Genomic DNA, 20221 nt, shown 5'->3' on the forward strand with positions numbered 1-20221 from the left:
TCACTTTATGAGAATGCCGCTATAATGTTACAATGGGGAACCTGCATCTTTTTTTCTACTCGTCGAGTATAATCTGTGTAATAAGTCCTTATTCCTACAAACGAGCGTATTTTGCAAAATGCTACCTTTTTCATTCAACATTACGACGTAACTATTTATTCAAAAATTGTTAACGTTCTTAAATAATCATTTCCTAAACTAGCGGCTGAAATAGTTAAAGTTTTCATTTTGTCTTTTTAAACCTAAAATAAATGAGTTTTCTTGGGAGTATTTTTCAAAATTTGCAGTGAGAAGTGTCGTTTCGGTTGCCAATTTTGCAGTAAACAAGAATCATTTGGTACATGAATGATTACAATTCAATTCACCATATCTTGTACGAGGGGCTGAAATGATTGAAAATCAAAGATTCATTTTAAAAAAATGATAAAATACCTTCAGTTTTTTCTTCATTTTTTCGGCAAAAACAGGGTCGCATTATATTTTTTTATCGCAAATTGTACTTATATTTAGCCCTCAAAATAATATTATAGCAAACTCTAACTTTACGTGAACCCTAAAAAAAAAATCATAACTATAGGACCTATTTTGCCGTAAATTTAAATATTTTTAAAAGACGATTAAATCACGCTGCACCGACGCTGCGCGCTCAGTCTCCGCCGAGCGCGCTTAGGGGACGGACCTGTGCTCGATCGTCAGGCGTTCGTTGCGTTCGTAACCTGCGAGCTAGTTCCGAGAAGTGGTGTATACTGCGATTAGAAAATCTTGATTCTTGGGTGATCAATGTGATCATAGGTACATTTTATAGCACAAATATTAAATTGTTTCGCCTAGGTGATCGGGTCCTTAGGGTGCCTAGCCAAGATGCCGTTTAGGTACCTATAGTTTACATTAAAACCAAATCTGTAGCTGGCCTCTGGATGGGTAGTAGAAACGGGTTCCGTATGTCTTTCCCTTTCCAGATGACCAAGGTGCCTAGCCAAGATGCCAACCGTTTAGGTATCTATAATATAATTTACATTAAAAGTATTAAAACCAAATCTGTAGCTGGCCTTTAAAATGGGTAGTAGAAACGCGTTCCTTATGTCTTTCGCTGTCCAGATGACCAGGGTGCCTAGCCAAAATGCCAACCGTTTACGCTCCGTAGCGAAGGAAACGCAACTGTCTCTGTCGCATTAATATGTAAGAGTGATAGAGAGAGATTACCCTATCATTCGCTACGGAACGAACGACTGGCATCTTTGCTAGGCACCCAGGTTTAGGTACCTATAGTTTACATTAAAACCAAATCTATAGCTGGCCACTGTAATGGGTAATAGAAACGCGTTCCGTATGTGTTTCGCTTTGCAGATGACCAGGGTGCCTAGCCAAGATGCCAACTGTTTACGCTCCGTAGCGAACGAAACGCAACCGTCTCTGTCGCACTAATATGGAAGAGTGATAGAGAGAGATTACCCTATCGTTAGACTTATATTGACCGGGATATAGACCGTGATTACCTTTTGTATTATTTGTGAGCTCCCGATAGTCACCCGTGAACATGATGCATGTCACTGCGTCAAAATATCGGGAGCTCACAAAAATACAAAAGGTAATCACGGTCTATATCCCGGTCAATATAAGTCTAGTGAAACTAACCGTGAATCATTTAATACCCTATCGTTCGCTACAGAACGAACGACTGGCATCTTGGCTAGGTACTCTGGAAAGCAAAACACATACGGAACGCTTTTCTATTACCCATTTCAGTGGCCAGCTACAGATTTGGTTTTAACGTAAACTGTAGGTAGGTACTAAACCCGAGTGCCTAGCCAAGATTCCAGTCGTTCGTTCCGAAGCGAACAATAGCGTAATCTCTCTCTATCACTCTTCCATATTAGTGCGACAGAGACAATTACGTTTCGTTTGCTACGGAGTAGTACGGAGCGTAAACGGTTGGCATTTTGGCTTGGCACCCTGGTCATCTCTGGGTACAAGTATGTATATTTTCTTAACATTATAAACTGAAATTACTACTACCATGCATATAAAATAAAATAAAAGAGTGGCTATAACAATAAAAATAATGTTACTTGCTATTGAAATCGACAACGATCAAGATTATTCTTCTCTGCGTTCAAAACGCGTTATAGTTGCTGGCGCTCGCGTACCGCGCGTCAACGCCATCTATTGAGTGTTATTTCGTGAAATCGATGAACGCTCCAGGGAATAAGGGCTCTTACAACTTCACATGCAACACTACGACCTTACTCTTTTCAACGTTGGATAGTCTATGGCACTTCCGACTCGAGCATAAGAATTTTATCGATACGATATAGTCAATTACAAAAATTTTGAAAATAGAACTTCATACATTTCGATAAAATATTTCTTGTTTGAGGAGACTCGATTCAATGCAAATTAGCCTACTTAAACACGCTGCTGCGTCGCATTTGCTTTGTGATTGGTTGGCCAACAAAAACATTTTATTTTATGTTGTAGTAGAAACAATTGCTTCATAAGTCAGAAACGCGCATGTGACACCCTTCATATAGCAACATCCATACCCTACGAAAGCCGCTTAGCGTTGCTTGTTAGTCTACATAGGCTACGGTGGCCAAAATCGAGAAACAACTGTCTAAAAAATTGAATTTAGCGCGGAACAGGTACCAGGGCCTCATGTTACGAGGAGGTGTCGTTGACCAACCCGCCGGGACCAACGCGCCACCATTGTATACAATAGTAATATAATCAAGCTTTTCAATCTCGTACCTTACTTAAGCAACTCAGCAAGCTTCGTTGCTTAAACACGGTACTCGACTGAAAAGCTCTCTATTATATCACGATTGTATAAAATACTATTATTTAAGCTTTCATTTTAAATAACCCCAACTAAAATAGTCCACTAGTATATTATAACTTACAAGTATTAGCATTTAGATTTAGGTACTGGAAAAAAATGCAGTTCAAATAAATTAAATTAAATATATATTTATTTCAGACCCAGAAGTCCATAAATGGTTTGTCACATTAACTTAAAAGCTATATTAATTAGCTACAGTATTTTTAAGGGACAGTTTAAATTTCGAATGCTAAAAGGGCCTGCAACATCAATGACGTCATATCTGTAACTCCGCTGAAGATTTTTCGATTTAGCACATGGCAACACTGAATGAATGGACATAACGTTACTTCAAATCACGGATTAACTTCCATATATTCGCTCCATGCAAAGCGGGTGGTGGGGGAAGCCGTAAAGATCGCAGCGCTTAAATAATGAGGGCTATCGTTTTTTTGCTCACCAGTTGGCGCCACTGTTGACGGTGGTCTAAAGAACAGCTGTCAGTCATTGTTATTAAACAAGTGACATTTGACATTTCGAACTTTGCGAAGACCACCATCTACACTAGCGCCCCTAGCGGCGAATTCATACGCGTTAGCCCTCATTGGCCCCAGGTCTGTGCCGTCTGGTAGGGTGCCCAGAAGGCTGGCAGCATTGCCGCGCTGAACAGCAACGCCAATACGCTGGGCGAGGTATGCCCTAGCCTTTCGGTCACCCGTCGCATCTATGAGGGGCTTGGCCAATTCTTTAAATATTGCGTGAGCGCCTTGACCCCACGGCCCAAGCGTCTCCCTCCACTCCTAACGGCAATATATTAATGTAGCAGGGGTATCTCTTTAGTATTGTGCCTTTTAGACACAAAATACACAAAAGTGCCATGATGGCATATTCCCTATTACTAATAGGCTATTAGAAAAAATCATGTGTTACTATTAAAAAAAGTTCTTTGTTTTTTTTTTCATTCATGCACGTAGGAACGGGAAGTTCGCAATCATCAGAAACAATAAGTTGTTCATAAATGGAGTAGAACACAACACAAAGGGTGAAGCAAAAACTACCTTGACAACTAGTGAGCACAGTGTTAACCGCAGCTCTACTCGCACCGGCACCGCATATCAAGACAACTCTCCTACGCAGGACAACACGTCGGCCACGAACTACACGGAAATAGCCACTCAAACGGACGGAACATTAGACGATTTTAGTTATATAATAGATACCCAGTGCCTTCCTACACCATGTTCAAGCAGAGAGGGCCTACCGAAAACTCCCACGTCCAACAAAGATTGTTTTCGTACCTAATAAGGACAAAGATTATACATTCCAAATTTTTCATCAAAATGTTCAAGGCCTCAAATCAAAAATCGATCAACTTGAATTAATAACGCAAAAAAAATGTTACAATGTGTTGTGCTTTTCAGAAACTTTTATGAAAGGCAATGAACCGAATGTGCTGCAATTGGACGGTTATAAATTAGCTTCACATTTTTGTCGGAAGCGTAAATCTAGGGGTGGAGTATGCATATATGTCGAAAATTCATTGTCATATGTTCACTGGATTTCTGATATGGGGCATTTCACGTCAAGCGGGCAGCAAAAAAATTGTCAGGTTCTGGATTTTGTTCATTGTTGGATTAATTGGACCTTTATGTGAACTAAAAAATTTGGCATCATTACTTTTTTAATATATTGCTTCGTTAAAAATTTATACGCATTTGAAAAAACTACAAAATTTGAGGAACGGATTTTTAAAAAATTATTATTGCAATTCTTTCAATGGATTTAATTATCTAAATAGTGATTATTTGAGAATATTAGTTGATTTCTTTGAAAACTTATAAAAAAAGTTTCTTTTATCTTTTTTTCATATAACAAACCGGAAGTTAGTATTAAATATCTTTTTTTTCCAACTTCGCATTTTTTATATTTTTTATTTTTACACAATAATGTAGCTTATGGTGTACTAATGTCCTATATTTTTTTTATAATGGCATCTCGATTGGTTTTGAAGATTCATGAAGTAATTCGAAAGTACTGCGCGACGCTCCGTACTGAGCGGTAGTTCTATGTGGCAGTCTTTAATGGCCAATTACAGGTTTTTTTACTTTTGCGTAACGGAATTAAAGCAATAAACAATATTTCATCGGTTAAGATGTATAAAAGCAAATCATGTATTATTCAATCGTGCCTTGTAGCGCTATCACTGATCAACCATATCTTGGAACTGAAAACAAAACGTTTATGTTTTAACAAAACGCTAGAGGTAACTTAATAACTATAGCTAGGTTTAGGCGGGGGTATGTCACATGCTTAAGAGGTCACTTTCGAGTTAGGTCACGTTCTGAGGACGTCACTTTCTGTACGTCACATTCTGAGTTTGTCACATTCTGAGCTCGTCACATTCTGAGTACGTTACTTTCTGAGAACGGCACTTTCTTTTAAGCCTTAAAGCTTTAAGCCGACCATTGAGAAGATGGCCAGTTTTTCGTTTATAAGCACGAAGTCTCAGGTCTTGATTAAGCACTCTTTTCACCGTGTTTTTGCTCAAACCCATCTGGAGGGCCATAACTTTTTGTTTCCTAGCGGGATTTCTGGCAATGCGTGCCCTAATTGCTTGTACAACCGCTGGAGTCCTAGCTGTACGCGGACGACCGCTTCTTTTCTTGTCATTTAAACTAGAGACCTCACTGTATCTTTCTATGGTACGATACACAAATCTTAGAGAGAATTTTAAATTTTCAAGTAGCTTAAAAATTTTAGTCGGCGAGTGACCACAACGATATAGTGCAATTATTGCGGTACGGCTATCTTTAAGCGTCCACTCCATGTTGAAGAAAACAGAAAATTGCAAAATTATACTACTCAAATATTTAATAAAGATTAGAAATTCAAATGCAGAACGGTTTTTGTTTTAGGAGTTCCAAATTTAAATTTTAAAGGCCAGTGACAGAACTTATGAGCCGACTAGGTAGTTCACTGGATTTCTGATATGGGGCATTTCACGTCAAGCGGGCAGCAAAAAAATTGTCAGGTTCTGGATTTTGTTCATTGTTGGATTAATTGGACCTTTATGTAAACTAAAAAATTTGGCATCATTACTTTTTTAATATATTGCTTCGTTAAAAATTTATACGCATTTGAAAAAACTACAAAATTTGAGGAACGGATTTAAAAAAAATTATTATTGCAATTCTTTCAATGGATTTAATTATAATTAAATAGTGATTATTTGAGAATATTAGTTGATTTCTTTGAAAATTTATAAAAAAAGTTTCTTTTATCTTTTTTTCATATAACAAACCGGAAGTTAGTATTAAATATCTTTTTTTTCCAACTTCGCATTTTTTATATTTTTTATTTTTACACAATAATGTAGCTTATGGTGTACTAATGTCCTATATTTTTTTTATAATGGCATCTCGATTGGTTTTGAAGATTCATGAAGTAATTCGAAAGTACTGCGCGACGCTCCGTACTGAGCGGTAGTTCTATGTGGCAGTCTTTAATGGCCAATTACAGGTTTTTTTACTTTTGCGTAACGGAATTAAAGCAATAAACAATATTTCATCGGTTAAGATGTATAAAAGCAAATCATGTATTATTCAATCGTGCCTTGTAGCGCTATCTCTGATCAACCATATCTTGGAACTGAAAACAAAACATTTAAGTATGTTTTAACAAAACGCTAGAGGTAACTTAATAACTATAGCTAGGTTTAGGCGGGGGTATGTCACATGCTTAAGAGGTCACTTTCGAGTTAGGTCACGTTCTGAGGACGTCACTTTCTGTACGTCACATTCTGAGCTCGTCACATTCTGAGTACGTTACTTTCTGAGAACGGCACTTTCTGAGGACGTCACTTTCTGTGAACGCCACTTTCTGAAGCCCTCGCTTTCTGAGTACGTCACTTTTATAGCATAGTAAGATTAAAGCGTATACCTGCATGAACAATGGATACCAGCAATCATAACAGCTGTACGGCATACGGCCGTTTTTATGCCGTACAGCTAATATGATTGCTGGTATCCATTGTTAATGCAGGTATACGCTTAAATATTACTTTGCTATAAAAGTGACGTACTCAGAAAGTGACGAACTCAGAAAGCGAGGGCCTCAGAAAGTGGTGTTCTCAGAAAGTGACGTACTCAGAATGTGACGAACTCAGAATGTGACGTACAGAAAGTGACGTACAGAAAGTGACGTCCTCAGAACGTGACCTAACTCGAAAGTGACCTCTTAAGCATGTGACATACCCCGCCTAAAACCTAGCTATAGTTATTAAGTTACCTCTAGCGTTTTGTTAAAACATAAACGTTTTGTTTTCAGTTCCAAGATATGGTTGATCAGTGATAGCGCTACAAGGCACGATTGAATAATACATGATTTACTTTTATACATCTTAACCGATGAAATATTGTTTATTGCTTTAATTCCGTTACGCAAAAGTAAAAAAACCCGTAATTGGCCATTAAAGACTGCCACATAGAACTACCGCTCAGTACGGAGCGTCGCGCAGTACTTTCGAATTACTTCATGAATCTTCAAAACCAATCGAGATGCCATTATAAAAAAATTTATAGGACATTAGTACACCATAAGCTACATTATTGTGTAAAAATAAAAAATATAAAAAAATGCGAAGTTGGAAAAAAAAAGATATTTAATACTAACTTCCGGTTTGTTATATGAAATAAAGATAAAAGAAACTTTTTTTATAAGTTTTCAAAGAAATCAACTAATATTCTCAAATAATCACTATTTAGTTATAATTAAATCCATTGAAAGAATTGCAATAATAATTTTTAAAAAATCCGTTCCTCAAATTTTGTAGTTTTTTCAAATGCGTATAAATTTTTAACGAAGCAATATATTAAAAAAGTAATGATGCCAAATTTTTTAGTTCACATATAGGTCCAATTAATCCAACAATGAACAAAATCCAGAACCTGACAATTTTTTTGCTGCCCGCTTGACGTGAAATGCCCCATATGTCACTTGAAACACACTTCGAAGTCTGTGGTGTCTTAATTCCCGAATTACAATTAACTATAATAAGTATGTACAGAACCCCTGATAGTGATTTAGATGTATTTATACAAAATTTAGAATTGCTCTTATACAAATTAACATTACGTTCACGGAATGCGGCTAAAAAAATAGTGATTGCAGGTGATTTTAATACTGATGTATTAAAAAATGACAGAGCTTCTAAATTGTTTAAAACAACATTAAAAAAATATAACTTAAAGCTGACTATTGAAACCCCCACCAGAATATACAAACAATCTCGTACTTGTATCGACAACATCGTAACGAATTTTAATACCTACGTTTCGGAAGTTTTAAAGTTAGGCATAGCGGACCATACAGGTCAGCTAATAAAGTTAAAAACTAATTTAAGTTTTTCCGAAAAATACTGGTTTATTTGGAGAAGAAACACATATTCAAACTTAATCATTTTCTTAAAATACATACAACAGATTAGTTTCTCGAACGTTTTAGAGTGTACTGATGCAAATTTGGCGTACAATATATTTCTAGAGAAGTTTTCGCTACTTTTCAACCTCTGTATTCCGTTGGAGCGAAAAAAGTTACCTTTAAACGAAAACAGAATTGGAAAACAAAAGGTATAAAAAAATCGTGCCGAAAAAAACGGTACATGCATATTAAATATCTTCAAAGAAAAAATACATATCATGTCGAATCCAGTACCAAAACTATGCAAAAATATTAAAAAAAGTCATTCGTAATTCAAAAATTTTGGCTAGCAATAGGTTTATGAATAACAGCTCAAATAAAACGAAGGCCACTTGGGCGTTAATTAAACAGCACACATCCAATACAAACACCATTAAACCTATGATTGATAGCATTGATCTGAACGGGCAAGCTACTCAAGATCCATTGGAAATAGTGAGAGCATTTAATACATTTTTAATAGACCAAAATATCAGCGACACAACAGCATTAAATTGGAAACCAATAAGCTCATCGCTTTGCCACAGCATATTTCTTTCCCCTGTTAGCAAACCTGAGCTAAAAAAGATAGTAAATTCATTAAAAAACAAAACAAGCTCAGGCCACGACAACATACCGTTACCAGTCATAAAAGCTTGTTTTGAATATATCACGGAACCTCTTGTTCATATAATAAACTTAATTCTAGAATCGGGAATCTTCCCGGACGATTTGAAAAAATCTTTGATATTACCATTGCACAAAAAAGGAAATAAAAATATAATCAGTAATTACAGACCCATTGCGGTATTGCCTTCTTTTTCCAAAATTGTTGAGAAAGTTATTTACAGCCGAGTTGTACATTTTGTCACTGCGAACAACCTTATAAACAGCAACCAATTTGGATTTCAGCAAGGTAAATCCACTTTATTGGCAATATTTAAAACATTCGAGTATATTTGGGATGCAGTTAATAACAAAAAACCCTGCGTTAGCCTCTTCCTCGATATGAGCAAGGCGTTTGACTGCGTGGTGCCATCCATCTTACTATCACAGCTAGAACACTTAGGTATCCGCGGAATTGCCTTAAAATTATTTGAAAGCTACTTTACCAACAGGAAACAAGAGACGGTTATCAATAGTTATAATGAAGATACAAAAACTGTTGAAAAAGTCCAATCAGAATATAAAGCTGTAAATCTGGGCGTTCCTAAAGGCAGTATTTTAGGGCCTCTTTTATTCCTTATCTATGTAAATGAATTACCAAATATTATCGAGGAATTATGTGTATTATAATGTTTGCCGACGATGCAACAATTTTATTTTCTGGTGAAACAATAGATGATACTTTTTGCACAAATATTAGTAACACTGTAAAGAAAGTCGTCAGTTGGTTAAAATCAATAAACCTAAAAGTAAATTTAACAAAAACTAAACTTATGCAGTTCAGGAACTATAAACAAATTCCGACAAATTTGAATGTGATGGAGTCAGGCACTTTGCTGGAAGAAGTAGACAATATAAGTTTTTTAGGTTTATCAATAGATCCTCAATTAACCTGGAAACATCATATAGAGAAGATCAATAGCAAAATTTCCAGTCAATGTTACGCATTATCTATATTATCCGAAACGTGTTCTGAAGATGTTGTTATTAGTGCGTACTACGTAAACATATATTCTCTATTGACGTACGGTGTCATATACTGGGGTAATTCCGTAGACGTGCAGTCCACATTCATTTTGCAAAAGAGGTGCTTAAGAACTATCTATCGTATGAACTACAGACAATCATTGAGAAATATTTTCAAAGACAAAGGTTTTCTACCTTTAACTGGCATATATATATACGAACTCTGTAAATTTATTAAGAGCAACAAGAATTATTTCACAACATTAGCTTCCCTCCGCGACAACCTTCGCTCTCAATATAAGTATAATTTAAAACTACGTCTAGTCAATAATAAAACTTACGATAAAAGCACATATATTACTGCCATCCGCGTATTGAAAATGTTAGATGGCATAGAATTTATGCGTAGTTTAAAAAAATGGCTTATTAAGAATGAATTCTATTCACTAAAGGATTTCTTTGAATTATATTCTTCATGATACTGTGTCCCCTGTACTGATAGCTATGCTATGTACGTGTATAATAGTTAAGTGTTTCTTAGTTTTAATTTAGTTTTAAGTGTCCATTGTATACCCGAATTGGGTTACCGTTGAAACTCACATGTATCACACCACATAACACCTCTGTAACACGGTTGTACAATAAAAAAATATCTTATCTTATCATGTTGTAGTCAGGCTAGGATTAATGGTCGGTTGGAGTAGTAATCTGTCGCCGTTTTTTCCTCGCGTTGGTTTGGTGAAAATTTTTGTTTCACTCGGGAACAACCCTAAACCTTTTTGTTTAACTCTAGTGCTTGGAAACCCTCGAAACGCTCAAGATTTCACTTTCCGAACTTATTCAAATTCGTAATCTTTTGCTCGAGTATCAATAATTAGCACGGGGAGGTTAAACAACAACTTGCCCCCTTGCAAAACAAATAACAATTGATCCCCGATACGCTTTGATCCCTGGCGTTTTGGAGTTCGCTGTACGTGTATACTGACCGTGCGCCGGGTGCGGATGGTGGTTGTGGTGGTAGTGCGCGGGCGGCAGGTAGGCGGGCGCGGGCGGGGAGCGCGCGGGCGAGCCGTCGGTCGCGGGCGCGGTGCCCGGGCCGGTCGCGGGCGCCTCGCCGCTATACGCATAGCTCTCGCCGCCGGCTCCGCCACTCTAGACAAAAAATTACACACTATAGCCGCCGACAAGCCCCTCAGACCGCGTGGCCCTCGGTCTGGACGGACAGTGTAGACAGTTGTTTCCAACAAAATTTCATACAAACATTACCAAGGTTAGACGGTCTGAAGGCTTGTCAGCGACCGTCTAGCACACGCTTATTAAAGCATCATTTTAAAGCGGCAATATGCGGGGGTTCTATATTTCTTAAAAAACTGTAAGTCACAAAATACCCTACGCCGATGGGTCTTTCTCGTGTGTCGGCTAGTACGCGTCACTTACGGGTCGAAGCGTGGTCCAGGTGGTGACGGGCGGCGTGTTGGCGACGCGGTGCGGCGAGTAGTCGGGCGCGTAGTGCGGCGCGTAGCCCGCGCCCGGCGCCGGCGCCGCGCCCGGCGACCGCGCGCCCGCCGCGCCCATGCCCACGCTGCCGGCTGCAACAATCGCATATTATACCGTCAGCAGCACTCAGCACGCCACTCGACACGCACGTCGCTGCACATTCGGTGCAATGAGGGCTAACGCGTATGAATTCGCCGCTAGGGGCGCTAGTGTAGATGGTGGTCTTTTCCATAGTTCGAAATGTCAACTGTCACTTGTCACTTTAATGACTGACAGCTTTTCTAAAGTCTTTTGGACCACCATCAACAGAGGCGCCAACTGGTGAGCAAAAAAACGATAGCCCTCATTCGGTGCAAATAGTACCTTACTACAGAGGCCGTGAAGTAAGGGCACAGATTAGTTTTAGTGATAAATGTTCAATTATTACTTTCACTCGTAAAAGGGATCCCATTGTATTCAGTTACCGGCTGTGCGGCAGTACTCTAACACGACAACATATTATACGTGACCTAGGGGTGTTAATGGATGCAAAACTAACGTTTAACCCTCATATAGACCATATTTTAAACAAAGCATACAAACTACTGGGTTTCGTTCTTCGTGTAGCAAAACCTTTTCGAAGACCTCTCACTTATAAACTTCTTTATAATAGTTACGTTCGCAGTAGATTGGAATTTGCTTCTGTAGTGTGGAATCCTCTCTTTAATGTCCATAAGACCCGAATTGAAAGACTCCAGAAAAAATTCGTTAAAGCACTGGAATTTCGAGTGGGTCGTAACTATGTAAATTACGCTTCCTCGGTTACATATCATAATATCCAGCCACTTTCACTTAGACGGTCCTGTACAGATTTAGCATTTTTATTCAAAATTATTAATAATGTTGTAGATGCCCCCGATTTATTACATAAAATTTGCTTTCGTGTCCCCCGTAGGAATGAACGTAGTTGTCGCAGTAAGGCATTATTTAGCATTCCTAACAGCAGAACAAAACACGCACGGCATTCGTATATTGGGCGCGCGTGTAGGCAGTACAATGAAAAGTGTATGGACGCAGATTTGTTTAGCAGTTCATTAGGCTTGTTTAAAAGAACTGTATATTCTTTATTAAAATAAGGGTGAAATGTTGCAAGCAACCCGATAGTAAGTACTTGTAATCTTAGTAATTTAAGTCTAAGTAAGTGAAAAGTGTAAGTATAAGTCTTTTCTCTTGTTTATACATTTATATGCTATTGTATTAGTTGGTATACTATTGTTTTGATTATGTACAACTACTAAGTACTACAAGTTTGCACTATTTATCATTACTTTTTAATTGTACCTCGATATGTGAATTAGGAAACTATAGGTCTATAAAAAATCAATTTGTAGCTATTAGCTAAGTTGCTTATGTTTACTTTAAGACTGTTTGTTTCTCAATAAATTAAAAAAAAAAAAAAAGATTATATAATAGTTCTTACGAAACTTATCTCTCAAAGAAAACGCAAATACCTACTGTTTTGATACCTACACAAAAATACAATGGAGTTACCTTCGGCGGGCCGCTCCCCGCACCGCGCGCACCGGCACAACGCTAGGGTTGCCGACGCTTAGAAATGATAAACACAAATAGGTATTTATCATGAGAATCATTAGAAATGATAAATACCAATAGGTATTTATCATTTCTAACAGCGGAGTGAAATAAATTGAAATCTAAATCTTAAATTATGTATTTTAGTCATTCATTTACAACTGTTTTACTTTGTAACTATAAATTTGTCGTTATGTTTAATGGAAGAAATTCAATAGTAAGTACCTACGTACCTTGTAACTATCGTAAAAAGCGCGCGGTGACGTGCGTGCGTGAGCGCGTGTCGCAACCAACTGGCTTGCTTTTCTACCGTGAACGGGAGGCGATTCGTAGGTATAAATCCGAGCTCGCGCGGAGAGTTCCATAGGCCTGGTAAGGGGTTGCCGGTCGTTCGATACTTACGGTTTAGTCAATACTAAAAATTTCAAAAATAGAACTTTACTAGAGACCCGTTGCGGCGTCAACACGCCGCTAGAGTATGGTTCTAAAAGTTAGGTTGCCTGTCCACTGGAGTGGAGCGGTAATCGAGGAAAAAATCCAGCAATAGAATTTCATTAAAATTTCAGAGCGGAGATTTTTCCTCGCTCATCGCTCCGCCACCTCGCTCCGCTCATGTGGACAGGCAGCCTAAGACTGAACGCTTAATGAAATCAGGAAATGTGACGTCTTCAGATGAATCACTAGCTGTCACTATCTATTTGATGCTGACTATACCCACAGAATATGAAATCTTATACATAATTATCCATACTATATACTATATAACTATATTACTATATATTTTACTATATCCATACTAATATTATAAATGCGAAAGTCTGTCTGTCTGTCTGTGTGTTCTCTCTTCACGCTTAATCGATTTAGATGAAATTTGGTATACAGATAGTTTGAGTCCCGGGGAAGGACATAGGATACTTTTATCCCAGAATTCACCCCTCAAGGGGGTGAAAAGGGGGGTGGAAATTTGTATGGGGAATCAATAACCGCTGAACCGATTTAGATGAAACTTGGTGTGGGGATAGTTTGAGCTGTGGGAAAGGATATAGAATAACTTTTATCCACGAAATCATCCCTTAAGGGTGTAAAAAATGGGGTGGAAATGTATAGTGTGGACCAATTTGGGGGTAAAAAAAGGATGCATTAAAAAGCAGATAAGAATTAAGGTACCCAAATTACTAATTCCACCCAGACGAAGTCGCGGGCAAAAGCTAGTAATATTATAAATGCCAAAGTCTGTCTGTCTGTCTGTCTGTGTGTTACCTCTTCACGCTTAAACCGCTAAACCGATTTAGTTGAAATTTGGTATACAGATAGTTTGAGTCCCGGGGAAGGACATAGGATACATTTTATCCCAGAAGTCACCCCTCAAGGGGGTGAAAAGGGGGGTGGAAATTTGTATGGGGAATCAATAACCGCTCAACCGATTTAGATGAAACTTGGTATGGGGATGGTTTGAGCTGTGGGAAATGATATAAAATAACTTTTATACCCGAAATCATCCCTTAAGGGTGTAAAAAATGGGGTGGAAATGTATAGTGTGGACCAATTTGGGGGTGAAAAAAGGATGGATTAAAAAGCAGATTTGTTTAAGAATTAAGATACCCCAATTACTAATTCCACGCAGACGAAGTCGCGGGCAAAAGCTAGTTTCTTATAAAATGGCGACACGTTTGTATAATTTTAGCGTATTACATTTCGGTCGCGTAGCACCTACCAGCATGTTTTGTGATCGTTAGTTTTGATGCAAAAAAGACATAATTATTGTCTATCTTTTCGCATCTTTCTAAACTAAAAATCATGATACGCGACCGCGATATGATACGGTAAATCAAGATTTCGTGGATAGGATGCCTTCTTGTCATTTGGCTCTCATGCCTAAAATTTCATAGGGCTAGAGTATAATTCATATTTAATTCTCTTTTTCCTATTATTCATGAGACTGAAGTATACAAACATTTTACAAACATTCCGTGACATTCCGTGTCTGGGCTATACCGCGAAAATCGAAGTTCAAATTGCGGGCATCTTTCTCTGTCACTCTAATTACGCCTTCATTGGAGTAAAAGAGAAAGATCCCCGCAATTTGCGAATTTCGGTTTTCCCGGTAGACCCTCTGACCTAATAATAGACATAGTATATACACGTAGTTATAGACATGAAACCGAGCGACCAGGGGTAAGAGAAAGACATATTCATGAGAAAGACAGTTTCATGTATGGCAGCATAATCCTTTTTAGGGTTCCGTACCCAAAAGGTAATAACGGGACCCTTTTACTAGGACTCCGCTGTCCGTCTCTCTGTCACCAGGCTGTATCTCACGAACCGTGATAGCTAGACAGTTGAATTTTCACAGATGATGTATTTATGTTGCCGCTATAACAACAAATACTAAAAAGTATGGAACCCTCGGTGGGCGAGTCCGACTCGCACTTGGCCGGTTTTTTCTCTTTCACTCTTATAAATTTCGGTATTTCGCCATCGCCTCCATTTCATTCGGCATTTTTTCATGGTCGGGTTATGACATCATAGCAAACCCGACCATGAAAAATTGCCCGGTCGGTGATAAAGATAAAGCATGGCACTATTTTCTCTTTTCTCTTATAGGAATCGCAATAAGACTATCTTTCTCTATCAAAGAGTGTCAGGCCCTTGAACCTAATTTAGTTTTTTTTTTAATTTACTTTTTTGAAAGTATGTACAACGACTGGACCGCGACCTTGGTACCGTCAAAATATCTCTTTCTCGCTCTCTGCGTACGGCAGCCCACCTTAAGCGCCTAAAACATTACCGCACCGCACTGGTCATTGTGCGATGCACCTATAAGTAAGAGCGAGAAAGAGATATTGCTTTCTCGCTCTTACTTATGGGTGCATCACACAATGACCTTGGTGCGGTGCGGTAATGTGTTAGCCGCTTTATAGCCGTATTTAACAGACTATCTTAAAAGCCGTTAGAGACTACCACACCTCACCGCGACCTTGGTGCGATGCGGCGCACGTATCGATAATGCGCAAGGTGTTCACCGTACGTACGTTAAGGACGCAGCTATAAGTTAGAGCGAGAAAGAAATATTATAGCCGTATTTAACAGACTATCGTAAAAGCCGTTAGAGACTACCACAACTCACCGCAGCCTTAATGGTGCGGTGCGGCGCACGTATCGATAGTGTGCAAGGTTGTCACTGTACATACGTTAAGGACGCAGCTATAAGTTAGAGCGAGAAAGAGATATTTTGACCGCACCAATACGGCTTTTCGAAATATTCTCTTTCTCGCTCTCACTTATGGGTGTGGCGCACCAAGATCGCGGTGCGGTAGTCTGTTACGGATTTTACACACGATCGCACATACGCCGCACTGCACCAAGGGCGCGGACCGATGCGGAAAATGGGGTTGGCCGGTCGAAATAATTAACAGAGGGCGCCAGCATAGCTTGCCCTGTCAATCCCTAGAATTGTGTCAAATTTTTGTTTTTTTAATGCCCTGGATGCCAGCCCTTTAAGCCAAATCTTATAGAAAAAGGGGCAAGCTATGATGGCGCCATCTCTGCAAACCTTTGACAGTTGCCAACCCCATTGGCTGACCGTTTACCTTAAAGATCCGACATCATTTAACATCCTCATAAGAACAAACCTCGCCGTACGTGCTTTTTGAAGTAAATATAGATCACCGATTTGTATGGTTTATGGTGGGCTGGTGGGCTACAAATTCTGTCCCTCACGGGCGCACGCGGTACGCCACTTCTATAGGATCCTACCTTCTATGGGCCAAAGCAACAATAAAATAAACATGTCATTTTGATGAGTACGATGTACGATGTGGATGACACATGTCTGACATGTTGTGAAACACAATAATAAAATTTTATGGTGTTTTAATATAATTTTTAGTGTATGCATGTTACAGTCTCAAAACAAATATTTAAATGGATTGGATACCTTACATACATTGGATATAGGTTTGAGTTCAATTCAATCTCAAGTCAGAGTCAGAGGTCACGTGGTCCATTTTTTCAAATTAACTTTTTAGTACTTTTTCGGGAAAAAATCAAAAAACTAAGAGCTTATTGCAAATCTGTAGCATGAGACGAATCTAATGACATATCATTTATCAAAATCGGATCATAACTGTAGATCTGATGGCATGAACAAAAATCGGCCTCGCGTAATATATACCTAGTCGGCTCATAAGTTCTGTCACTGGCCTTTAAAATTTAAATTTGGAACTCCTAAAACAAAAACCGTTCTGCATTTGAATTTCGAATCTTTATTAAATATTTGAGTAGTATAATTTTGCAATTTTCTGTTTTCTTCAACATGGAGTGGACGCTTAAAGATAGCCGTACCGCAATAATTGCACTATATCGTTGTGGTCACTCGCCGACTAAAATTTTTAAGCTACTTGAAAATTTAAAATTCTCTAAGATTTGTGTATCGTACCATAGAAAGATACAGTGAGGTCTCTAGTTTAAATGACAAGAAAGGAAGCGGTCGTCCGCGTACAGCTAGGACTCCAGCGGTTGTACAAGCAATTAGGGCACGCATTGCCAGAAATCCCGCTAGGAAACAAAAAGTTATGGCCCTCCAGATGGGTTTGAGCAAAAACACGGTGAAAAGAGTGCTTAATCAAGACCTGAGACTTCGTGCTTATAAACGAAAAACTGGCCATCTTCTCAATGGTCGGCTTAAAGCTTTAAGGCTTAAAAGATCTAAAGCTTTATTGAAGAAGTACGCTAAAAATAAGCACCGTTGTATACTGTTTTCGGACGAGAAAATTTTTGACATAGAAGAAAACTGTAATAAACAAAATGATAGAGTGTACGCTCGCAATAGTAAAGAAGCGTCTAATAGCATTCCCCGTATTCAAAGAGGTCATCACCCTTCATCTGTGATGGTTTGGCTGGGAGTTTCTTATGCGGGCGTCACTAGTATGCATTTTTGTGAGAAAGGAGTAAAAACTAGTGCCAAAGTGTACCAAGACACGGTGTTGACTAATATTGTGAAACCACTATCCCATACGATGTTTCTAAACCAGCATTGGGTTTTCCAGCAGGACTCTGCTCCAGCCCATAAGGCAAAGTCTACACACTCCAATAAAATCGACTTTATACGGCATGAAGATTGGCCCTCCTCTAGCCCAGATCTTAATCCTTTAGACTATAAAATATGGCAGTATTTAGAGGAAAAGGTGTGCTCAAAACCTCATGCAAATCTAGACTCGCTGAATAAATCTCTTGCTACGGCAGTGGCCAATATCGACATGAAAGTGGTGCGTGAATCCATTGACGACTGGCCACGAAGACTTCAAGCCTGTGTAGATAATTATGGCGGTCATTTTGAATAAATGTTATACATTTAGATTCTCTAGTTTATAAGCTTTCAAACGCTGTACAAATTATACGGAATAAACTTAAACTTTTGATTTTATTTGATACTATGTATATGACAGAACTTATGAGCCGACTAGGTATATAGATAGATACATTTCGATAAAATATTTCTTGTTTAAGGAGACTTGATTCAATGCAAATGAGGGCTACCGCGTTTAATTTTGCCGCTAGGGGCGCTAGTGTAGATGGAGGTCTTTCAAAATGTGAAATGCATAGAAGTTTTGGGGGTAAAGCTTTTTTTATCGGGAATTTTCACTCCTTATAAATCCTGGTAAATCTTTGTCCACCTTTGATTAATCATGGTAAACAATAGATATAGCTCAATATATGTTAGTTGTTAAAAAAAGGGCAAACTAAAATATATGCAAAATTAAACATGTTGAAAAATGGCACATGTTAAAATACTTTTGTTTATATTAGAACGTATTGATTTTATAAAAATAAGCATAGAAGAATTTTGAAATCTGTTTTTCTGGACCTACATCTACAGTAGCGCCACCTGGTGAGCACAAAAACGGTAGCCCTCATTAGCCAACGATGGCGTTTCGGAACGTAATTTCGTCGCGGAATCTGTCATATTTCCGTCTACTTAAACACGCTGCTGCGTTGCATCTGCTTTGTGATTGGTTGGCCAATCACAGCTCGCCGCCGTCAAGAGCACGAAACAAAACGATAGCTCAAATTTATTTTATGTTGTATAGTAGAAACAATTGCTTCATAAGTCAGAAACGCGGATATAAACCCTTCATATAGCAACATCCATAGACTACGAAAACCGTTCAGCGTTGCTTGTTAGTCTCCATAGGCTACGGTGGCCAAAATCGATAAAAACACTCAAAATTGAATTTAGCAAGGAGCAGGTACCAGCTACACTCAGTAACAGTAGTAAAATGAGTCGTACCAGGCGGTGCATGGTGTTGCTGGTGCAGCACGGGCTGCGCGGCCTGGTACACGTCGCGGTGCCGCAAGTGGTAATTGCAGTTCTCCGGCGCCTCGCTGCCCGGCGACCGGCTTCACTCAGTAACAGTAGTAAAATGAGTCGTACCAGGCGGTGCATGGTGTTGCTGGTGCAGCACGGGCTGCGCGGCCTGGTACACGTCGCGGTGCCGCAAGTGGTAATTGCAGTTCTCCGGCGCCTCGCTGCCCGGCGACCGGCTTAACTCAGTAACAGTAGTAAAATGAGTCGTACCAGGTGGTGCATGGTGTTGCTGGTGCAGCACGGGCTGCGCGGCCTGGTACACGTCGCGGTGCCGCAAGTGGTAATTGCAGTTCTCCGGCGCCTCGCTGCCTGGCGACCGGCTTCACTCAGTAACAGTAGTAAAATGAGTCGTACCAGGCGGTGCATGGTGTTGCTGGTGCAGCACGGGCTGCGCGGCCTGGTACACGTCGCGGTGCCGCAAGTGGTAATTGCAGTTCTCCGGCGCCTCGCTGCCCGGCGACCGGCTTAACTCAGTAACAGTAGTAAAATGAGTCGTACCAGGTGGTGCATGGTGTTGCTGGTGCAGCACGGGCTGCGCGGCCTGGTACACGTCGCGGTGCCGCAAGTGGTAATTGCAGTTCTCCGGCGCCTCGCTGCCCGGCGACCGGCTTAACTCAGTAACAGTAGTAAAATGAGTCGTACCAGGTGGTGCATGGTGTTGCTGGTGCAGCACGGGCTGCGCGGCCTGGTACACGTCGCGGTGCCGCAAGTGGTAATTGCAGTTCTCCGGCGCCTCGCTGCCTGGCGACCGGCTTCACTCAGTAACAGTAGTAAAATGAGTCGTACCAGGCGGTGCATGGTGTTGCTGGTGCAGCACGGGCTGCGCGGCCTGGTACACGTCGCGGTGCCGCAAGTGGTAATTGCAGTTCTCCGGCGCC

At 39.6% G+C, this 20221-nt stretch overlaps 2 protein-coding genes across 8 annotated transcripts in view; one reads left to right on the forward strand and one right to left on the reverse strand.

Moving 5' to 3' along the window:
* LOC134755913 (cytoplasmic tRNA 2-thiolation protein 2-A) overlaps positions 1–20221 on the forward strand; it is a 177092-nt gene that overhangs the window by 94424 nt on the left and 62447 nt on the right. The window lies entirely within an intron of this gene.
* Positions 1–20221, reverse strand: part of LOC134755902 (aryl hydrocarbon receptor nuclear translocator homolog) — a 44758-nt gene that overhangs the window by 1715 nt on the left and 22822 nt on the right. For 3 of the 7 annotated variants that reach the window (XM_063692580.1, XM_063692578.1, XM_063692573.1), the window contains 2 exons: positions 11345–11502; positions 10894–11059 (listed from right to left, as the gene is read on the reverse strand). In XM_063692580.1, the coding sequence (XP_063548650.1) occupies positions 10894–11059; positions 11345–11502 (324 nt within the window). Of the gene's footprint in view, positions 1–10893; positions 11060–11344; positions 11503–20129; positions 20164–20221 lie in introns of all 7 variants that reach the window. The other 4 variants (XM_063692575.1, XM_063692577.1, XM_063692576.1 and 1 more) reach the window with 3 other exon arrangements.

Source organism: Cydia strobilella, chromosome 3 (assembly GCF_947568885.1).
Source record: "Cydia strobilella chromosome 3, ilCydStro3.1, whole genome shotgun sequence".
Taxonomy (NCBI): Eukaryota; Metazoa; Arthropoda; class Insecta; order Lepidoptera; family Tortricidae; genus Cydia; species Cydia strobilella.